This window comes from Convolutriloba macropyga, chromosome 12 (genome assembly GCF_964194025.1).
Source record: "Convolutriloba macropyga chromosome 12, txConMacr16.3, whole genome shotgun sequence".
In the NCBI taxonomy this organism is placed as follows: domain Eukaryota; kingdom Metazoa; phylum Xenacoelomorpha; order Acoela; family Convolutidae; genus Convolutriloba; species Convolutriloba macropyga.
In genome coordinates this window covers 24,762,729-24,784,577 of record NC_134479.1, presented here as the reverse complement: position 1 = coordinate 24,784,577, position 21,849 = coordinate 24,762,729, and the positions used below count along the sequence as shown (strand labels likewise).

The 21,849-nt window shown below is 38.6% G+C and overlaps 1 protein-coding gene across 3 annotated transcripts in view; it reads right to left on the bottom strand.

Moving 5' to 3' along the window:
- The window catches only part of LOC142350273 (frizzled-5-like), a 52,207-nt gene extending 34,528 nt beyond the window's left edge, over positions 1 to 17,679 (bottom strand). Inside the window, exons 1-2 of one of the 3 annotated variants that reach the window (XM_075402053.1) lie at positions 17,577 to 17,679; positions 17,140 to 17,285 (exon numbers count right to left, since the gene is read on the bottom strand). In XM_075402053.1, coding sequence (XP_075258168.1) covers positions 17,140 to 17,285; positions 17,577 to 17,632 — 202 coding nt within the window. In that variant the 5' untranslated portion in view covers positions 17,633 to 17,679. Of the gene's footprint in view, positions 1 to 17,139 lie in introns of all 3 variants that reach the window. The other 2 variants (XM_075402054.1, XM_075402055.1) reach the window with 2 other exon arrangements.
- Between the last annotated feature and the right edge of the window lie 4,170 nt (positions 17,680 to 21,849).

The following is a 21,849-nucleotide window of genomic DNA, read 5'->3' as shown; positions in this document are numbered from 1 at the left end:
CAAAAGTTTATGTCGCGCCCCTAACTAATTTTTGTTTTCGTTGGAAAACTAATAACAAAAGCCATCGATTCACTGGACTTGCTTTGTTTTTTTTAATTCCAGTTCTTTTCGTAGTTAGTCTCATAGTTGTTAATTCCTTCCTAACAGCCGCATCAAGTTACTGAACTCGCTATGCAATCATTTTAAGGAGTTCAATTCCGAATTTTCAAAAGTTTATGTCGCGCCCCTGACTAATTTTTGTTTTCGTTGGAAAACTAATAACTAAAGGCATCGAGTCACTGGACTTGCTTTGCTTTTTTTAAATTCCAGTTCTTTTCGTAGTTAGTCTCATAGTAGTTAATTCCTTCCTAACAGCCGCATCAAGTTACTGAACTTGCTATGCAATAATTTTAATGAGTTCAGTTCCGAATTTTCAAAAATATATGTTGCGCATCTGACAAATTATTGTTTTTGTTTAAAAACTAATAAGAAGAAAGGCATCGAGTCACTGGACTTGCTTTGCATTTTTTTAATTCCAGTTCTTTTCGTAGTTAGTCTCATAGTAGTTAATTCCTTCCTAACAGCTTCATCAAGTTACTGAACTTGCTATGCAATCATTTTGATAAGTTCATTTCCGAATTTTCAAAAATATATGTCGCGCCTCTGACAAATTATTGTTTTCGTTTGAAAACTAATAATAAAGGCATCAAGTCACTGGACTTGCTTTGCATTTTTTTAAATTCCAGTTCTTTTTGTAGTTAATTTCATAGCAGTTAATTCCTTCCTAACAGCCGCATCAAGTTACTGAACTTGCTATGCAATCAATTTAATGAGTTCATTTCCGAATTTTCAAAAATATATGTCGCGCCTCTGACAAGTTATTGTTTTTGTTTAAAAACTAATAAGAAGAAAGGCATCAAGTCACTGGACTTGGTTTGCCTATTTCAAATAAAGGATATATATACTTTCGGATTTTTCTCTTGATAGATACTTAGCTGCTCCATTTTGCATCAAGTTACTGAACTTGTTGTGCAAATCAACAGAGCTTTTGCTTCAGCTGCTTCGACAGATTTCTGCTATTGTGGTGCTCCTATCATGTTTTTCTTTTTTCTTAAAGACTCAATGAAAAAAGGCATCAAGTTTCTGGACTTGCTTTGCATTTTAATTCCAGTTCTTTTCGTAATTACTTTCATAGTAGTTAATTTCTTCGTAACATCCTAGGTCACTGAATCAGTACTGAATCGCCGACTTACTAATGGAATATACTGATTCAGTACTGAAAGTCTATGATACTCGGGTCCGGGCTAATAATTGACCATTGGAACAAAACGTTTGGACAAGACCATTTAGAGTAAAATTTAAGGTATTTTTTAAAGTAGTGAGGCCTTAACTTTTCAGGTAAAATTCAGGTAAAGTTAGTCTTAGCTAAGGTAAGTTAAGGAAAGGCAAATCTACATTATTGTGTTTTTGCATGTTTGTGTGTGTGTGTGTGTGTGAAGGAGAGAGAGAGAGAGAGAGAGAGAATATATGTGTGTGTATTTGTGATGTATGAGGTGTGTGTGTTTGTGTGGATGAGTGTGTGTTGATTTGTGTATGTGTGTGCGTGTGTGTGTATGTGTGCTTCTGTTTGTGTTTTTGCATGTGTGTGTTTGTGTTTGTGTGTGTGTGTTTGTGTGGATATGTGTGTGTGTTTGTGTGTGCGTGTGTGTATGTGTGCGTCTGTTTGTGTTTTTGCATGTTTGTGTGTGTGTGTGTGTGTGTGTGTGTGAAAGAGAGAGAGAGAATATGTGTGTATGGGTGATGTGAGTGTGGTGTGTGTGTATGTGTGGATGTGTGTGCGTGTGTGTGTATGTGTGCGTTTGTTTGTGTTTTTGCATGTTTGTGTGTGTGTGTGTGTGTTTGTGTGGATATGTGTTTGTGTGGATGTGTGTGTGTTGATGTGTCTATGTGTCTGCGTAAGTGTGTATGTGTGCGTCTGTTTGTGGTTTTGAATGTGTGTGTTTGTGTGTGTGTGTGGAGGAGAGAAAGAGAAAGAGAGAATCAAAGAGCCAGAGAGAGAGAGAGAGAGAGAGAGAGAGAGAGAGCCACAGGCCGAGAGATAGAGAGAGAGAGAGAGAGAGAGAGAGAGAGAGAGATAATTCTTCTGATCTGTTCTTCGTTTTGCCCTCATGCCCCTCCCCCCACACACACACACACATGCACAGACACACACACACATATATATAAACACAAACACACCCACACACACACACACACAACAACACCCACCCACACACACGCATACGCAAGCACGCACACAACCCCCCAAACACACACAAACACACACACGCACGCGCACACACACATACACACACCACGCACAACACAACACTCACACACCACACATACAACACACACACACACCAAACACCACACACACAACACATACACTACACATTTCCACACTCACCACACACACTAAGACATCCCATACACCACACCCACACCACACACACACTTTACACACCACACACATACCACAAACCACACACACACCGCACACGCACACACTACAGACATCACACACACCACACTCACACTACACACACACTACACTTACACCACACTCTCCACACCCACGAACGCACACACGCGTCCACCCACACACACAATTACACAAGCACACACACGCACGGACACTCACACAAACTCGCACGCACGCAAAAACACACACGCACGCACACACACACGCGCACACACACACCTATTCACTTATGTAATAAAACTGCTATTTGTTTATTTACGGGGGTGGGGCAGATCATGAGGCCTACCTTTTGTTTTCCACGTAAAAAAGCGTTAGTATGTTCGGTTTTTCCTTACGTTTGGTTTCAGAAAGTGAAAATCCAAGAAAACAAACATACCAAAATTTTCATACGTCTTAAACCGAACGTACCAAATCTAAGATACCGAACATACGAAAGTTTTTTAAACGTTTTTTTTTTGACAAATCAGGATCTTAGTAATTGGAGATTCAAATCTACGCGATGCCAAACCATATCTCGAACAAGACGAGCGGTTGCAACAATTCCGGTAAAGTTGCATAATTTCTGGGATGAAAAATGTTTTTTTAGCTGATAAGTATTGTTTTTTCTACCCCTATCTATGACGGAGAAGGTGGTCGCCGTTGCGAGCATTTAATGTCCCTCGCAAAAAAAGCCAGAACATATAGTCATGTCTTTGTTATTGTTGGGGACAATGATGCCAAAACAAAATCAATCCACTATATTTGCAATAAATACAAGGAATTTCGAGATGCCATATGGCCAACCGTGGTTATGTTTGCCGGTCATATGCGCCGAAAAGATTTGCCAGCAGAATTGGTTTCCAAAAATAATATGTTCTTACGAAACAAACTAGGTCATCAGCTAAAGGGAACTCATATCATTAAAAGGGAAGATTTTTGGGACTGTCACTTTGATAGATTTGGAGAGGGCTATCGCCATTTTGCGGCGTTGATACTTTCTGTTCTCAAAGATTTTTGTGCTACTGAATGACCATAATATTCCATGTGACTTCATAAAATTCACGTGACTTCATAATACTCCATAATATTCATGTGACTTCATAATATTCCATATTATTCACGTGACTGATCAATTTTCATTTCAATTTACGTTGTTTTAATCTAACAGTTTATAACATTTCAGTTTATAACAGTTTGTAACATTTCCATTTAACACTTTAAAATATTTCCGAGTTCATAGGAACATTTCTGAGTTCAATCCCCGCCCCCGCTGTTGCCCCCCCTCGCTGTTGCCCCCACTGTTGCCCCCCACTGTTGCCGACGTTATTCGGTTGTGTTTACACTTATAGTCATGCATTTGGAACTATCGGTGCTGCTGTGTTTTCAAATTTGTTTCAGAGTTATGCTTTCAACTCGTCGTTTACGAGGACCTCCGAGACATTGGGCAGCGTCTCTGGTCATTTATGAACATGTCACGTGCTGTTGGAACAGGTGAGCCACAGTGGCTGAGGGTGAGACTCGATCGTCATTGTATTCTGTGACTCCGCAGGATGTTCTTCGTCCTAAAGAAGGTGCTGACAGAGCCAAATACGTTACAATAAAAGCATTATTTGGGTATTAAAGAGATTAACGGAAGCCAGTTCAAACGGAGAACAGAGAACAGAACTGGAACCTAAAACGAATGAAACTAAAACTAATATTTATAAATTATAATTCATGTCGTTTATAAATTCCTTTATAAATCCTTCATTTATAAATCCTTCATTTATAAATCCTTCATTTATAAATTCATATCTTTTCCCTTTCCTTTTTCTTTCCTTTTTCCACTAGTGATGAGCATGGATTTCCCTCAAAGGATGAGCTCACTAGTGCTTAGCATGGATTTAATAAAAGAGATGCGAGTGGATTTAATAAAAGAGTTATAGCGCGAACAATACAAATAGAGCGAGTAGAGCGAGAACAATTAGGGCAATTATCTCGCCCTAGCAGATTGAATTTGTTCACGCTCAAGTGGTTTGTAATTACGCCTGGCCAGATCAAAATTAGACTGGCGCCACTTATGTGCATCTTGCGAGCAGTCTGTTGCAAGTACATGTACATGTAAGATACATTAGGCGAGAAAGAATGTGCATTAAATTTGCACGCACATGACTCATTAGGTTGATTAAACTACAGCCTAACCATGCCCAGAAGTGACATGTACATAGTAATGATCCTCCAAAAATGCATGATGCAAATTGTACTGATTCAGTACTGAATTCGACTCACAGTTAAGTCCGGGTACTCCTTTCGATTATGGGATGTTGAAATCATTACTCGTTGTGATGCTCTTTTTGTTCCATCAGTGGAAACAAAATCTCTCAAAATTTACTTTTAGCTGACTTCAAAGGTTACCAAATTGTGTGAACACATCTTGCAGAAAGAAGATAAATAAACTCCATTTCAAATCAAAATAATTTGCTATTTTATATAAGTTGTTTGCTATCAGGATCGTTGCGCAAAAGTAGGCCAAAAAATTGGTTAGAACTAATTTGAACCGCAAGTTGAACAGCGTCAAGCTTAATGCTGTTTACATTCGGCTCTTCTCTCGTTCTGCTATGAAAATTAAAGCGACTAAGCTACTTCTCTCGTTCTGTTAAATCCATTGGTGGGGGAAATTTTGACGCAAGCAAAATCCTTATTTGTCCTATTCTTATAAAGCACGAATTTTGTTTTTGAATTAATATTGAATTGCTGTCATAGCTTTCTGTCTGTGAACCATTACGGAATTTATTCAAAAAAATTTTGGAAATGCAATTTTTCCTTTTACACAAAAACAATTACTTTTCAAATCTAAGGATATCATGAAAAAAAATAAGAGCTGAATTTCCTACTTTCTTGTGTTTTTTTACCGATTTTTCTACATTTTTTAGCGACAAGAATAAATTAAGCTCAAAATAACATGCAGTACATGACTCAACACACCAAACATACACTTAATTGCATCCAGAACATGCACTAAAATGTTCCAACATTTTCCTGAGAACAAATGAAGAACACTAACGGCGAATGATCCCGTCTGTCACTTTACTGAAGAAAAATCTATGAAAATAATTTGGTTTTGATGGCTAAATTTTGTTTTCAATGAAAACCACGTCATCATCCTTACTTATGTGAACAGAGTTACTTTTATTAACGGAATCGTATTGGCAGCTGAACGAAGACCAAAAGATAGATGTAAAAAACCATTTCCACAAAATGATTAAAGAAGGAAATGTGTTCAGATCGCTCTGAAATTTAAGATTTAAGATAGAAAAAAAAGGAAAAATTGTAGTAAATTTAGTGATGTTGAATGGCGATTTTTCAGTAGTTTTTAACAGTTTCAAGCCTGAAAATTAACAACTAAAACTCTGTATTCTACTCTGCATCTCTGTATTCAAACTATGTATCTCTGTATTCAACTGGTTAAGGGCTATTTTACAAACCAATTTTATCTGTAGCAAAACAATTTTTCGAAAAATTGAAGATTTTAGACATTTTATTTTACTCGAATTAGCACAAAGAAAACTTTGAGAATGTCAAACTAAAAGCAGAAAACTGTATCTATATTTCCAAATTCTAGAGTTGGTTTTGCAAAAAATTCTTCTAATATCATCAGAACTAACTTTTTAGGTTCTCTGAAGACCCTGGAGACGTAAAAAGGCGGTTACAAGAAATGAACATAAACTCAGCGAAATTCATTTTGAAAACAAAACGAAGGAAATCTTATCTTATCCTTTTCTTTCTATTCTCTATGATTTCAGAGCAGATGGTTTCAATAAATATTCCCTGATATAATGAAATAGCAATAAAATTGACGGATAGAAAGTTTATGGAACGTCAGGTCAAAAAATTCAATAGTGCGAAAATTGTCAAAAAAGTAAGGAAGTTTGATAAATTACCTAAGTTCGAAAAATTTGCTAATATTTGCGGCTGTTAATATACTGAAAAGCAAAATTGTTTTTCTTAAATCCAGCTGTTATCACATCTGCGAGAATTAAATAAAAAGGAAAAGGCCAATTAAGCTCATAAAATATCAAAAATAACAAATTATTTCAAAACACAAAAAACTCGTTTCAGATTTGAGGTGTGATTTTTACAATTAACAATACAATTGATTCAAGAAGTGCACAATGAGTTTTCAAGAAAAAATATCAGTACATTGGAGATTGGCGATGAATATTGAAGAAAGATCAGATACCGTACAAAGATATTATTTTTCTGGTGACCGGATTTGTATTTGTGCTTGTGTGTTTGTTCACGCCTCTGTGGGTGTATGTATGGATATGCGTGTTTGTAATATGTGTGGTATGTGTCTGTAAGAAAGAGAGAAAGAGAGTTAGTGTTAGAGGAAAAGTTTTTTTTAAATGTTATACACAAATAGGATATCAGAAACCATGAAATATTGGAATAAATGGCAAGATGTTTTCTACAAGTTACGGCTTCAAAAATGTCCAACACCAAAATTGTGTTCTTAATTCTCTTGGATAAGACGTCTGCGAGGTTTTGAAAAATTAATTGTCTCCTTATGCTCAGAAAACATTAAAAATTACAAAATATTTCGATTAACTTCAAAAAAAACATTTCAATTCCTATTTTAGTGTCAATTTTACGGTTGCCGATGCAAATGCCTAAGAACTCCACGTCAAGTCTTCCAGAAAAAGAATCAAGGGGTAAATGATCGGTGGGTGTTTGGTCAATTTCTAACCTCGAGCAAAATTTACAAAAAACTGATGGTTTATAGCAAACGGCTTTTTTTGATGGGGGGGGGGGGGGGGTTTGGCTAGATTTGCCGGAAAAAATAATTAAATTTATAACATCAGGAAGAAATAAAGTTGTGAGTTTGGACGAGTCTTACAGTTTTGGAGACTTTGTATGTTTTATTGATACAAAGCACAATTGCTAGAGGCTGCAGAGATTTGGTGGACTTTTCCCCTAATTGTTGAAATTGGGAACTCATCAACACCATAAAGATCATAGTCAACATCAACATTGCTGAATTGGCCCACCAGATTTATTCTCACTCTCTGTGCTCTATGAACTCTGCGTGCTCTAACAACTCTCACTGCTCCAATTGATCCAAGCATGTTTCTCCCACATTTTCTAGTGCTCCCCCGATCCCTGATCATTCTGATTTCGGGCTCAATTTGTGAGTTGTACCATTGAAATGATCTTCTCACAGTGTAATTAGGTGCAAGTAATACTCTCGCTTGCTGCAATTCAGCACGACTGAATGAGACGCCTAGATGATTGGTTTGGTTGCTTTAACTCCGTAATTGTAATGAGTGTACCATAGGAACAATAAATGAGGTTGTATATTGAAACTATTGTTGTTTGTACGTCAGAAACGGCACCGGAATATAGATGCAAAACATACTATCAAAGGTTTTGTTCATAGAGAAAGTAAAGCAACAGTTCCGAGTAAACGTTAAGGCAAAAAAGCACATCGCAATGGCCCGGCAAATCTATCTAGTTTTTGTTAGCAGGTATTTTGTCTGAGTTGATTTCTGGTTGGAGTTGGTTACGTTTTCGTAACACATAAAACACAAAAATGTTAAACATAAAAAGAGCGCAATCGATTTGCGTACTCCTTGAGCCAACGTGGTCAAATTGAATTGGCGTAAGGTTGCGCACGAGCGTATCGCTTGCGATGATTGAACTCGTCAACGCTAACGATAGACTCAATTCGAGTTGCATGGTTACCAAGTAGAAAATGATGAGGTGTTATTGCGCCTAGATCGGACGGATCGGCGCTTACGGCATTAAGGGGCGTGATTTTATTGCGTATTTAGCCAGACAAAAAGTAGTGTTCAACACCTCATCTGTGAGGCGACGTGTACCGAGGATGGTGCACAGTAGCCTCTTAAAACTACGGACCAACCTCTCCCAGATGCCACCTTGGTGTGGCGCACTTGGCGAATTGAACCTCCACTTAATGCCCTTATGTGCGAGTTCCGCTGCGATGTTGAGCGTGTTCCTTTTTTGAATACATTCACGGAGCTCTTTCTCCGCTCCAATGAAGTTCGTACCATTATCCGATCAAATCATAGCAGGCGTAACCCGACGGGAAACAAACCGCTCCACTCCCAATACACAGGAACTAGTGTCCATGGACGGAACGACTTCAACATGGACAGCACGAGTAGTCAGACAAGTGAAGAGAAATCCCCACCTCTTCTTGGTAGTCCGACGAACGGTGACGTAGAATGGGACGAAGTAATCAACCCCGGTGTTGGTAAAGTGAGGAGACTGGTAAGCGAGTCTCTCCTTTGGGAAGTCTGCCATGATCAGTTTAATGGTTGCTGCACGAAACTTTCTACACGAGACGCAGTTTGATTTGATGGAACGCAGTGTGGAACGTAGTATAATGATGGCATAACGTTCCTGTACATTTGAACGTAGGTTATCGATCCCCTGATGATGGTTCTTTGGATGAGTATGCCGCAGGAACAGTTTGACAAAGGTATGAAGGACATCCACCACGATAGGATGCTTAGTGTCGAAGTCAGTTTCCACTAGCCAACCGAGCCGACCAGAAGAACGGATGAGACCATCAGGCCCAATGAAAGCAGTAAACTGCACAATCAGGCTGCTCTTCTTAACGGATTTGTTGTCAGGAAGAGCCTCTCTTTCAGAATTAAAGAATTCTCCTTGAACCAAGTTCTGGAGATGATGCTCGGCTTCGTCAAGCTCAGCAGGGTCCGCTATGCTGAGGTCAACGGTACGGTAACTTTCATGAGATGGTAAAAAGCGGAGCATATATGCGGTGACATGAAATTGTTTTTGATAAGAACTGAACTTATCAAACGGGATTAGATTAATGAGTTGTTCCTTAAGGGGCTTGGTTACGGATGCGGCTAATGACGAGATGGAGTCATCATCTTGTTCCTTGGTTACAACGCCGAGATTGATGTTATCAACGACGTCAGTATTTGGTACGAAAGGTAATTGCTTAGCTGTCAAGAAGTCAGGACCCCTCACCCAGCTACTGAAACGCAAAATTTCAGCACAAGTAGCGACGTGGTTCCATTAGTCAACGCTGCTGTTATTCAGAATTTCACTAACACTATTGAAATAAAGATGGGGTGTTTATTTGTTGAATTTATCCACTGCAAGACGATGGTACTATCTGTCCACATAAATACTTTATACACAGTAACTCTTATTGCTCGAGATATCTCCCTTTTTAAACGGGCAACGAGGAGAGCGGCTTGTAATTCCAACTTACGAACTGTCATTACCTTCATAGGTGCAACGCGGGACTTGCTCAAGACAGACGCCAGCTCTGTTGTAGTCCCACCGGAAGTACAAATTACTTGAGCCGTAAGAAAACCTGATGCACTGAATACGTCTTGCGAGCTATCACCAAACATTTGGAGTTCAAGATGTTGGAGTGGTCCTGAAAAGTAACTTATTGGTATAGTGATCTCAGCTAACTGGGGCAGTTCGACGTGCCATGCAAGGAATCTGTCAACTGTGTCTTTAGTTATCTCGTCATCCCAACATTTTCCATTGACACGCCAAATGTCTTTCAAGATTAACCGAGCACCAACAGACAACGGTGCGACTAGACCAATTGGCTTATAGACCTTTGACACAAGAATTAAGACCAGGCGCTGAGTTAAACTTTTCGTGATGGTGCTGTTAGTACCCCTGCTCACAACCAGAGTATTGTTATTGCGATCCCACTTAAACCCAAGCCTTTGCAATGATTCACCCTTGGATGAAACGATGACTTTCGGATCAGTGGATTGAGTTGACCCATCAATTCGGTCAGCCAGATCTTGTACATTGCTTACAAACTTAGTAAGATTGAAACCACCTAGATGGAGAAGATGTACCATTTTAGTCGACCTAATGAGGGCCTTCTCGGGGGATTCCACTGAGTCTAAATAATCGTCCATGTAGAAGTTCTCAAGGACGGCTTTCGCAGCTTCTGGGTAATCCTTACCATTATCACTTGCCGTGCGCTGAAGTGCGTAGTTGGCGCAGGTGGGCATATCTTTTGCCCCAACGATGTGGCGCGTATACTGTTGAACCACAACATTTGATGTGGGGTCTTCCCGCCACAAAAAGCGCAATGTTGGCTGATCACACGGTAACACTCCAACTTTGAGACACATTCCCTCGATGTCGGTGGATACGGCAAATGGATGTTGTCTTAATGCAGGTCCGGTGAGTATTGATTTTTAAAAGATGCGCCATAGAATTTAACTGCTCCGTTTAGTACCCTCAGAAATTTGCCTGGCTTGTTCGGATTAGCAACCGGATGGTATGGTAGGTACCACTCTTGTTCTGAGCAACTTTCCACCTTATGAGCGTCTTTGACCCTTATTAAGTAGCCCTTGTCTAAGTCCTTTTTGATGGTATTAGAATACTTTTCCCTTAAAGTCTTGTCTTTCGTAAGCCGCTTTTGCAATGATTTTAATTGAACCAGCGCTGAGAATCAATTTTTGGCAGTTGGATGTTATTTTCAGCCCATTGCATTCCAACATCGTACATTTTTGCTTTGTGCACTGTGGTGTTTTCAAGAGTATCAAGCGCACGTGCATACGCGGTGGATTGTGGGTCTACTTGCTTCAGTTCGCCGTACGACTCCATGTCGTACCAAGATTTTAACTGACTATCGAGTTCCAAATCTTTCTCCATATTTGCTTTAAAACAAGTCGAGACTAAACCTGAAGACGACGGTAGAGGGCCGCTTAGAACCCAACCAATGTGCAAGTGAACAGCGAAGGGCGGAAAATTATCGTCGCAGCGAAGTACTCTAACGGGCGGATGGCATGATACACATCCTGTCCAAGTATCATCTCGATGTTTCCATAGCAATATGTAACCGGGTCTGGAACTGATAGGTGTGGATAAGTTTCTTGAAGTCCTTTAATTTTTATCACATTTGCGCCTACCTGTGAATCTACCTTTATGTAAGGACTGACTTTAAGTGATTCAAATGCTTGGTTAACGCGTGGTGTTATAGCCAATTCAACCAACTTAGTGCCCGCAACCTCCTCGTTATTTATTACCTTGACTGTTAGTTTCAGTGCTGTACCGTGCAATCAAAGTCTATTGAACAATCAAGAGTTACTGCAAGCGGTATCGCACAAAATTAAAGCCGTGGTATCTTTACCGGAAGCGCTCGTCAACTGTAATTAAGTCACCTGAAGGGGGCCTTTCACGTTACTCACAGATAACAAAGTAGTGGTCTCACTCAATGATTGGACACTACAAGGTTTACTTTGACTTGCGCCAGCATTAGAGTTATAGTCTTTGTTGGTTGGAAGAGATTTTGATGGATAAACCCTCTCATTTCCATGAAGAAGTGTATTATGTGAGCTGTTAGAACCGTCATTCCTGCATTTCCTAGGGTTTGGGCATTGCCTGAACGTGAGGGGTTGGAGGCAATGCCGATGTTGAGGCTGGTCCCTGAGTGCCCTTAATTTGCGTATTAGCAGCAAAAGTTCTTGAGGCATATTTGGTCTTGACTACTGAGTTGGTGTTATCCTCAATTCTTGCGTTTGATGAAGTTTGTTTCATTAAGTCATGTGCTTCGGCCTTCTCTTTCAACCAATCGTTGAAGGAGTGTTGGCTTAACCAAATGTTTCTTCACTGTGAAGAGTGACCAAGACTCTTTCAGATTGGGCTGCAACTTTTGCACAGATGTGTTAAGAAGTGAAGCGCTCTTACGGTCTGCATCATATGAAAGTGATTTAAAGACCCCAAGAAGACTTGAAATTGTTGGCGAATACTTTGTGATCTTATCACTATTAAGCATCTTTAGTGGTAGAAAAGAGCTGAGTTTGTCTAGGTAAGCACTGACTACTGCCTGAGGTCTGCCAAATTTACGCTCATGTTTCTTAAGTGAATCCTTATACATTACACCACAATATGCGAACTCAGTGATGGCCATTTTAGCTTTTCCAGTTACAAGAGTTTTTAAGTATCTTAACTTGACATCATCAGTCAAAGATTTGGAGTCTATGGCGCTTTAATGTTTTCCGAACCATTCGTGCTACTGCAGGGGATCAACTTTGTACTGTGACAACTTCCACTCGGGCATTGCATTGTTCTTATTGCAAGTGATTGCAAACGACAACTGCTTTATCAAATCCGCGAAGTCCAAAGAAGGAGCCGAAGGTGCGGGATGCGGTGGGCCACTCCAACACAATGGGTTCGGAACGGTAGCTCCATACGTTTGCTGAATGATCGGAGTGACAAAGGTTGGGGCGGTACCTGTGGAACAACAAAATGGATTCGCTTGCATGAAGTCTGATCTTACATAGTTTTGGGACTCTGCTGCTGATTGTACATGAAGGTAGGAGCGGAGCGATGTAGGGACCTGAGGGTTGCCTAACGGGGCCTATTGTACAGTGTTTATGTTAACAGATGTACCTACGAGTGGTACTGAATTAGACGGGACTGCTGCCGCAAAACGCCAGACGTTTGGACCGGAGGCGCAGGGGCTGAGTGGGTCATGAGGACAGCAATTTGGGGCTGGCACTTCTTTTGTGGGGGCAGTGTACAAAAATTGTGGTACAAAAACGTTGGCGGAGGAAATGAATTGTGCAGGCGGAGAAAGGGGTAACGGATTGAGATTATTCGCCACGGGGTTATTGGCGTGTTGTGGGAGTGCTTGTGGCGGCGAAAGAGCAAAACGGAATGCTGGTGGGATTAACGGGAAATGCGGTGGTACGGGGTTTAAAATGGGGATTGGAGGGCAGGTACCTTTATATATGCTTGTGGCGGATTAGGTGCTAGCGGAGCATTAGCGAGTGCATTTAAAGGTGGTGAACGAAAAGGGCTGACTAAGTTCAACTGTTCCGTTATGCTCAACCTACGATAGAATTGGTGGTCTAACTGTAAACTGTCGAAGTGCATTGCTGCTTGAGAAAGTTGTCGGACTGTGTTTAGGGCGTTTAGTTGAGTTCGCATACCAAAGTTTATTGGTGGTGATGGTGGCGTATATTGAGGCTGCGGTTGCTCTTCCATCATGTTGTTTGCAACATGTGCATTATTGGTTACATTGGATCTACTACTTGGTTCTCGAGGCTCATGGACAGAGAAGTTGATGTTAGCCTCAACTTGACCATGTGTATTGAGATTAGAGTGTGAGTTTAGAGGTTGAGTTGAAGAAGGATGTGGGACAATTGCTTGGTTGGATGGGGCAATGGAACCAGAAAATTGCAAACTCGGTTCATTTACAACATCTGCCATGTTCCCGGCCGGTGAAGAATTGACCCAATCTTGAACATTTTTCTTGCTCTTTACTGAACTTCTTTCCCTAAAGAGCTCGCTCATTTTGCCAGTACCAGACCCGTCTGCTGATGATTTTGTCATCAACTCAATCTCCTCAAGGACTGCAGCAGCTACTTGCTTGCGATGATCCTCCTCAAGCTGCTCAATTTCCAATTCACGCAATTTCATTTGCTTTTTAATTTCAAGACTCTGTTTAGCAATGCGCAGCTATGCCTCATGTTGATTCTCAAGTTCCTCCATTTTCAGTCTTGATAAATCTATATCTCGTTGACGCTGACTTGATCTTTTTGAGGGAGTCATGTGTGAACCTGATCATGAATGGTGAGAGGTATACTGCTCTGCTGTGTCTTTGTTTTGGACTGAATTGATGTACCCTCGAGCAGCAGCAAAGAACTCGTCAGTCTCCTTAGTTACAGTCTCTAACCTTTTTTAGGACTCTTACAGGAAGCATTTGGATCTTCAGTCTTTTGTGCCAGATCAAAGAGCTCTTCGTTCTTATCAACTACTTTAGTAAAAGCATCTTTGCACTTCTCAATCAGCCGTCCGATCTTAACTTTCCTGTCTTGTTTATACACAGCATTGTTAATTTCACCAAGTGGTTAACAAGGTCAGCCTCTACTTTTTCCCTCGCACTATAAATTTGTTGAATTTGTTCTGCAATGTAGCCATGAACTTATCAAAACAGGAACCAAAGTTTTATTCGGTACTAATACAAATAAACACACACACATACACAACATAAAAGGTTAAACTGAACCCTAGTATGACGATTTGCCGTTCGGACGAGAAGAGACGCCGAACGAGTAACGCACAACGCAACGGGAAACTGGACGGACGAACGGGAGCGTCGGCAAACAGCGCGCGACGAAGTGGGAAAATGACAGGGGCGGGGCGGAAACGTCTGGCGGACGTCGCGCGACAATACGGGAAAACGGTACAGATGGGATGGAAACGTCCAACGGGTAGCGCGCGACTGAACTCACGGGAGGAAGACGGTAAACCACGAGCGAGGAGGCGGGAAGAGCAACGCTTGAAGACCACAGCAACAAACTTAACCAAACAAACTGGCCGTAACTCCAGAGCAAATTTAAGTCACACCCTAGAAAGAAGGAGAGAAGCTACTGCCAGGCAAACTAGCACAAGTCATTATGAGGCTTTATCTACCAACATCAGAACAATTTACGTCAACGAAGTAGTATAACAAAAATGTCGAAAAGGTGAGGAAACTTACTAGCCGTAACTCGAGAACAAACTTAAGTGACACCCTAGCAAACCACCATACCCAGACAACAAAAGTGCATACTTCCAAAATTAATCAAGCTAAAACGAATTGCTAACCAACTAGTGTGGTGAAAGCCACGAAATGAACCAGCCGTAACTCTAGAGATGAACCACGAAATGAACCAGCCGTGAACTTAAGCCACACCCTAGCAAGCAACGAGACTAAACAACCCAACGCGCATACTAGCAGAAAAATTTTACAGCAGCAAAAACTCAAAATACTACATCATACAACAGATAAACGGGGAATCGAAAGAAATACGGAGAAAAGGACACAAAAAGACAAAAAAATGTAAAGTAAAACCAGATAACCTGCGAAAAACGGACGGTAGTGAATAACTCAAAGTTGGGGAGAGCGAAATGTTTAGTAAAGCGCTATTGCAGAAAAGCAACAACAAACTAACCCCTAATTCGTGAGTAAACTAAGTCCCACCGCCAGTCGGTGGGTAAAGCCCAGCAACAACGCAAGACTAAGAAACATTCAGTTTAACAAAGGCTTGGATGAGTTCCGCCTCCTCGAACGCATGACGGTTGCGAAGCGTTCTACGACGGCGTCTAGAAAGTTTTTTGTTCGGGATTGGGTTATCAAGGACCGGAGGTTGCTCTTTTGTGTTAACACTAATTAGAGTATTTTCAACTCAAGCGCAGGTTTCTGATGTAACGCTCTGTTCTCTCTAAGTAAACTAGGATCTTTCTGTTTACGTCTAGACACAAAGTTTTTCCCTATATGGATGGTATCTAGAGTACTACGCTTGAGTTGATTCTTAGTATCAGGAGTTCCTTCTCTGGGGCAATACACTATAGCTTCTATACGCTCCTGATGCTTTTCGAGCACTGCAATAAGCTGCGAAGGTGATAAAGGCTTATTGTTGTTGCTTCGATGACATGAAAGCGAGTTGTTCACTACACCAAGACACATAAACTAGCCTATTTTTATCACGAAAGAAGTGACTCAATTGAAACTGGGCGGTTTTTTGGACTTTCAAAGCGTTAGGATAAAAAATCAGAACCGTTAATATATAAATCTTTTTTATAATGGTCTTGTAACGCTTGAGGCAAAGTTTTTATGCCGTGATGCAGTGAGCTGGCAGCTAACATAAAAACCATATATTGTTTTTTTACAACATAATCGATGTGACTTTTGCTCAAACTCCAAACCTCGATGTTAAATGCACTATTTTCATGACTTTCCAAAAATGAGCGCTTATTGTGAAAAAAAGTCAGTCAACTGTTTTTTTTGTGAAGTTTGAAAAACTTGACAAAACTTGTTTTTTTACAACGTTAAAATCTATCTAACTACTCCATTAAGTATGCTAGATTGATCGGATAGATTGGCTAGATTTGCCGGAAAAAATAATCAAATTTTTAGCATCAAGCAGAAACAAATTTGTGAGTTTGGACGAGTCTTAAAGTTTTGGACACCTTATCTGTTTTATTGATACAAATCACCATTGCTAGATGCTGCAGAGATCTGGTGAACCTTTCCCCTAATTGTTGAGAGCTCATCAACACCATCAAGATCATAGTCAACGTCAACATCGCTGAATTGGCACAACGGATTTATTCTCACTCCGTTATAGTTTGTTAGCAGGTATTTGTCTGAGTTGATTTTTGGCTCAGATTTGTGACCGATACGTTTTCGAAACATGAAAGTATCAGGCCTAAAAAGAGAGCAATCGATTTAATTTATTATTTGGCTCAACGAAAATTATGTTAAACAAACTATTTCCGACCTTTCTACGTATATTAGAGCGGATATAAGGCCTACATGGTTAATAAAAATGACGTAATAACTTTCGCGCTTTCATTCCTCGTTGCTCTTTTTTTACTCAGTAACAATGACCCCCAGGCGCACGTGCTTTTTTCTTACATAGTAACGTGCTGTATAAAAACATATAATTTGTAACTGGGGGTAATAAAAAACATTGGGGGGAACAGAATAGATCCAAGGATTCTTTTCCGTGTACGTAACGCACCCCTAGTTATATTACCGATTACTCGTCATTAAAAAGTGAATCATTCTGTAGAAATATGACACGCTCGTATGGAGGAGGGGGGGGGGTAGGGGGACAACGAGAAAAGATTTAATGAGAAATTTGAAATACCTCCGCAAAAGTGCCAAGTATCCACAATAATGACTCCTTTTGTACATTTTCCCTCCATTGGGCTCTTTGTGATGTCCACGTTTACGGTTACGGCATCGATAAAACCCAAAATAATCGCAATAAATATCACGAGTATTGAAAATTGACTCATTTTGAAAGATTTTTCCAATTCAATTTTTCCAATTTTGAAAGCTTTGTCAATTTTTTTAACAACCTGCAAAAAGCGAAAGTAGCAGTTGAATTTTATGATTTCATTATAGAGTTATAAGTATAACTTTATAAATATTTGATGAAAACTCTTCCAAAAATTATTCCACGATATCATTCTATATGGTCTTACTCTGTCAGGGTAAAGGAAGCAACTCCTGGTTTTCTGAGGTCTTGCTAAAAAAATTTATACACAAATTTGTCCGACAAGATTTGTTCATAGGATGAACCATTCAAAATGATCTGCAATCGAGAAGTTATAACACTGTAGAACAATGGTTATCATCTGAAGCTTAATAATAAACTGAATATTTGAGCTATGGCTGATTAGTGCAAACTTTACACTCACATTTCTCTAAGATAATTGATCTCTAAGACAAACAGACGAACACCTCAAATCATTGCAGATCTTCTTAAATTGCTCTCCTTGAATTAGTTGCTGTCGATTGCCGGAATCTGGACCATAGATGCAAAATTATTTCATGTAATTTCATTTTCATTGCTTGTAATTATTTCTATAAGAACATTGCTGCTGTCTTCATAGATATTTTGAGGAATCAATAATAACATGATTAGACGTCCTAATCGTGATGATAGCACAATAAGTGACCAAATAATCACTTTTTGGAGCTGGTGAGAAAAAGGAACTGAAAATGCCGAAAAATTACGCGATGAAATTTGAATGCACTCAATCGCATTAAAAGTTTTGCAAATGAAACAATGATGATAGCATCAAAATAATATGAATGATTGAAGAAGTGACGTCAGATAATATTTGAGCGCTCAATGGAAAAGTATGTGATAAAGAAAGGGTCTGGCTATTGTCTAATTAGAGGTAATATTTTGAGCACACCATTGGCCGATCAGAAAGATTTCAGAAGCACAAATCAGAGAAATAGCTCCCACAAAACTGATCAGAGTTTCAGTAAAAAGCCTTTTTTCTTTGCCGATTTAATATGAGATCATTTTCAATAAGATACAGATGTATCATGATGTTTTTAAAAGATCAAAGAACTTTTAATGTAACTACACTTTAACTGGAAACTGCCAAAAAACCTCAAATATCAAACAATAATTTAATACTAACAGTGTACTTTAAAAGAAACTTAAAACCTACCCCATTTTAAAATAATGTTCTATCACGATGTTCTATAATCTGGGTTTAAATGGCCTGGGTTGAGTCTAATCAAAGGTCATTTTGTTATGGTTTGATCATATAGCAGATGACTTCTAGGACTTCTCAGACTTCTAGCGTCAGAGGCAATTAATCAGTCAGCAAAGATTTTATAAGAAAACTTGCTACCACAGCTTTTCGCGCAAAATGAAAAACTTTTTTCGTCTAAATTAATTATCCTGAATACCTATATTACTTTCATGTTCCTTATCTTAAACAAAACTTCATTCCTAAATTAAGGATTTAAAAAAACTTCAATTTTCTTCCCTTCTCTTGTCGCAACTCACAATGAACGAACCAATTTTCAATCATGAGTTTAATAAGGTGTAATTAGCTCTCATTAGCTAAATTGGATGATAACCTGATGGTCAGCTGCTAAATCTGATCTGAACAAACCGTACTTGTGATGACTTCAAAGAAACATCAAGAAACTTAGAAGTTTTCTATATTAAAGTTTCAATGAACAAAAGACGAAATTACCTGACGAACGTTGTTGCTATGTCGATAAGTAATGGTCACAAAACCAAACTCAATTCTAATTTTGTTCTGGCGCTACCATTATCTTATTGACCTCTCAATCCGAGTTCAAAAGTAAATTCTCTCACCCAGAGAAACCCGATTCTAACACCCACCGACTTCCAACTAATGAACTCGATTGTATTTAGGTCATATATGATTCTCATGAAACGATGATGAAAATAGAAAATTACCTCCGTGATTCGGAATCAAGATCTATTCACATGTCAATCAAGTAAAATATTTTTAGCTAATCTAAACCTTCTCGGTTTATTTTCGCTTAGATAAGTACTATAAATACGAGCTAAGTTTTGAATATTTTCAGTTGCAATTTTCATTCAAATTTCTACTGACTGAATTCGTTGACCCGTGCTATCGACCACGACAATGGTGCCCACACCGGCTACTGACAAACAAAGTTGAGATCTACAGAATATCATGTCACCTTGTCACTTCCTTGAATTTTCTTTTTGTTCAATATTATTAGTTTTTGTTTATCATTTTATTTGCAGTTTTTTCTATGGGATAGACTTTATAACAAAATACTGATATTGACCGTGAAAAAAACTAAAACTTGTTAATGAAAGCTTTCCTCTGTGGGGCACTGATGTATGAACTCCTTAACCAAAAAAGCAACAGAAAAAATTGGTGAGAAAGAGGCTAACTTTGTTTTATAATTTCTTTTTCATTGCTACCAATTGTTGCATTAGATTAAAGTAATGATCTTCTGGGCTTTGTAAACTCGATTAAAAAAGCTTCCGGTTTCCAAAAATGGAAGTGGTTGATGGTTCTTCTGTTTTTAAAATGTTGACCTTTTGAGATGATTGCCGAAGGGCCCATTTCAATTTGTCCCAAAAATTTGGCAATATGATTTCATATAGTACATTGGTCTCAAGGCCTTTTGAGTAGCTTATTTCACCGCTTAGCTTAGTGGTGAACTTACATGAATTCATTACTTAGAAAAAAGTGTTGAGGTTGTGTGAGATCAGCAATGAATGCGGTGAATTTACATAAATTCACGGCTTAAATTAGTGGTGAAATTACATATATTCACCGCTTAGAAAACGCGGCGAATTGTTTTTTGTCCAACGAGTTAAGATACATTTATTAAAAGACGCACAGTAAATTTATCCACGAATAATCGTACATTTTTTGAAACCTTTATTAAGCGGTGAATTTTTGTAATTTCACCTCTAGAGCCAGCGGTCAATTTAAAAAAAATTACAACATTTCAACGCTAATCTTACAAAAATTCAACGCGCATGTTTTACAGAAAGTAGAATGAATTTGATTTAAATTCAAAACAAGTTTGCAAGAAGTTAGTGCGAGGTGGCGCAGTGGAAGAAGAAGCGGATGACATGCAGGCGGTGAGAGGAACGAATCCGTGTAAGACCGGAAACTGTAATTAGAGGAGAAAATAATCGTTAAATTTTTGTTAAGTTCACCGCTTACCGTAGCGGTGAAAGTACATAATTTCAGCGCATTTCACCCCAAATTTTTCTGTGAAAAAAAATTTTTCACCGCTTTTCTTAAAAATTTGTCCAATTTTTCCTCGTCCCGGGAAAATTATGTGTTTCAAATACTGACTCATTTCGAAAGAATATTTTCCACTTCTCTGAACGGTTCTCGGAACTGTTTCCTGCGCCAAGAAGAAAGTTTTTGCTTTTGCAGTAATGCGTGAAATAGATAATGCATGTTTTGGCACTGATAATCGTTTTAACAACCTGAAACTAGGTTGTTGAAAACTAATTTTTCCCCTATAGATCATTAATGACCTCCGGATATCAAATGACGTACGGTCAAACTCTTTCCGTGGAAGAATCATTTTCGGAATCTTGTTGTTCTCACATTTCTTTTGAAAAAAATGGGGCAAATTTATGCCAGCCCCAATTTTTGTTGTTTTTTTTTAAAACAAATTCTTGACCAATCTTTGGCAGCATTTCCTTTTAATTTGGTTAAATGTGCCCAAAAATAGATGTTTTTCCATAATGTAGACAAGTAACGGCTTTCTTTGATGAAATACTAGAGCAAATGTTAGTTTGCCTTAATAACAAAGTATGTGCATAGAAAATCAAATACATCACAATGCCAAAAACACTGAATATCCGCAGCATTTCAAGTCAGTTTAGCCTAACTTTTCTGCAGATTTATAAATAGTTCGTACTACATGAATTTCAGATAACTAGCATTTATGACACTCACTGTCCAGAGCTCGAAAAGAACTGGTTTCACAAAAACAATTGAGGCAAACTCTCTGCTCATTATAGCCAATTTAACATTTATTACCATTTTTCTCTTCTCTCATTTGATTATTTGATATTCAGAATTAAGAAGGAAAACTTTCTTGAAATTCTGTCTTAATTTCATTTTTAAAAAACAATTGACAATATATATTCATATAACTCATTTGAAACTTCAAAAAAGATTAATTAAAATCATGCGTTTTAGACAGAATTTATCCAGAGCAAAATACACACTGTGTATAGAGTTTTTCTGTTTTACCATACTTTATGTACGAACTATGTATGTATTCTGTAGTTTTGAGTTTGATCTCTCCTCATTTTTCAGTTTATTTGGTGACCCGTGAAAAGATAAAAAAAATATCAGGATTCAGCGAAATAATTTGTTATCAGCAGCTTCACAGACTCAGTTCGATGTAATAAGCTCTCATTTTACAGTGAATACTCATATATATATATATAAATATATATATATATATATATATATATATATATTATATATATATATATATATTATATATATATATATATATATATATATATATATATATATATATATATATATATATATAT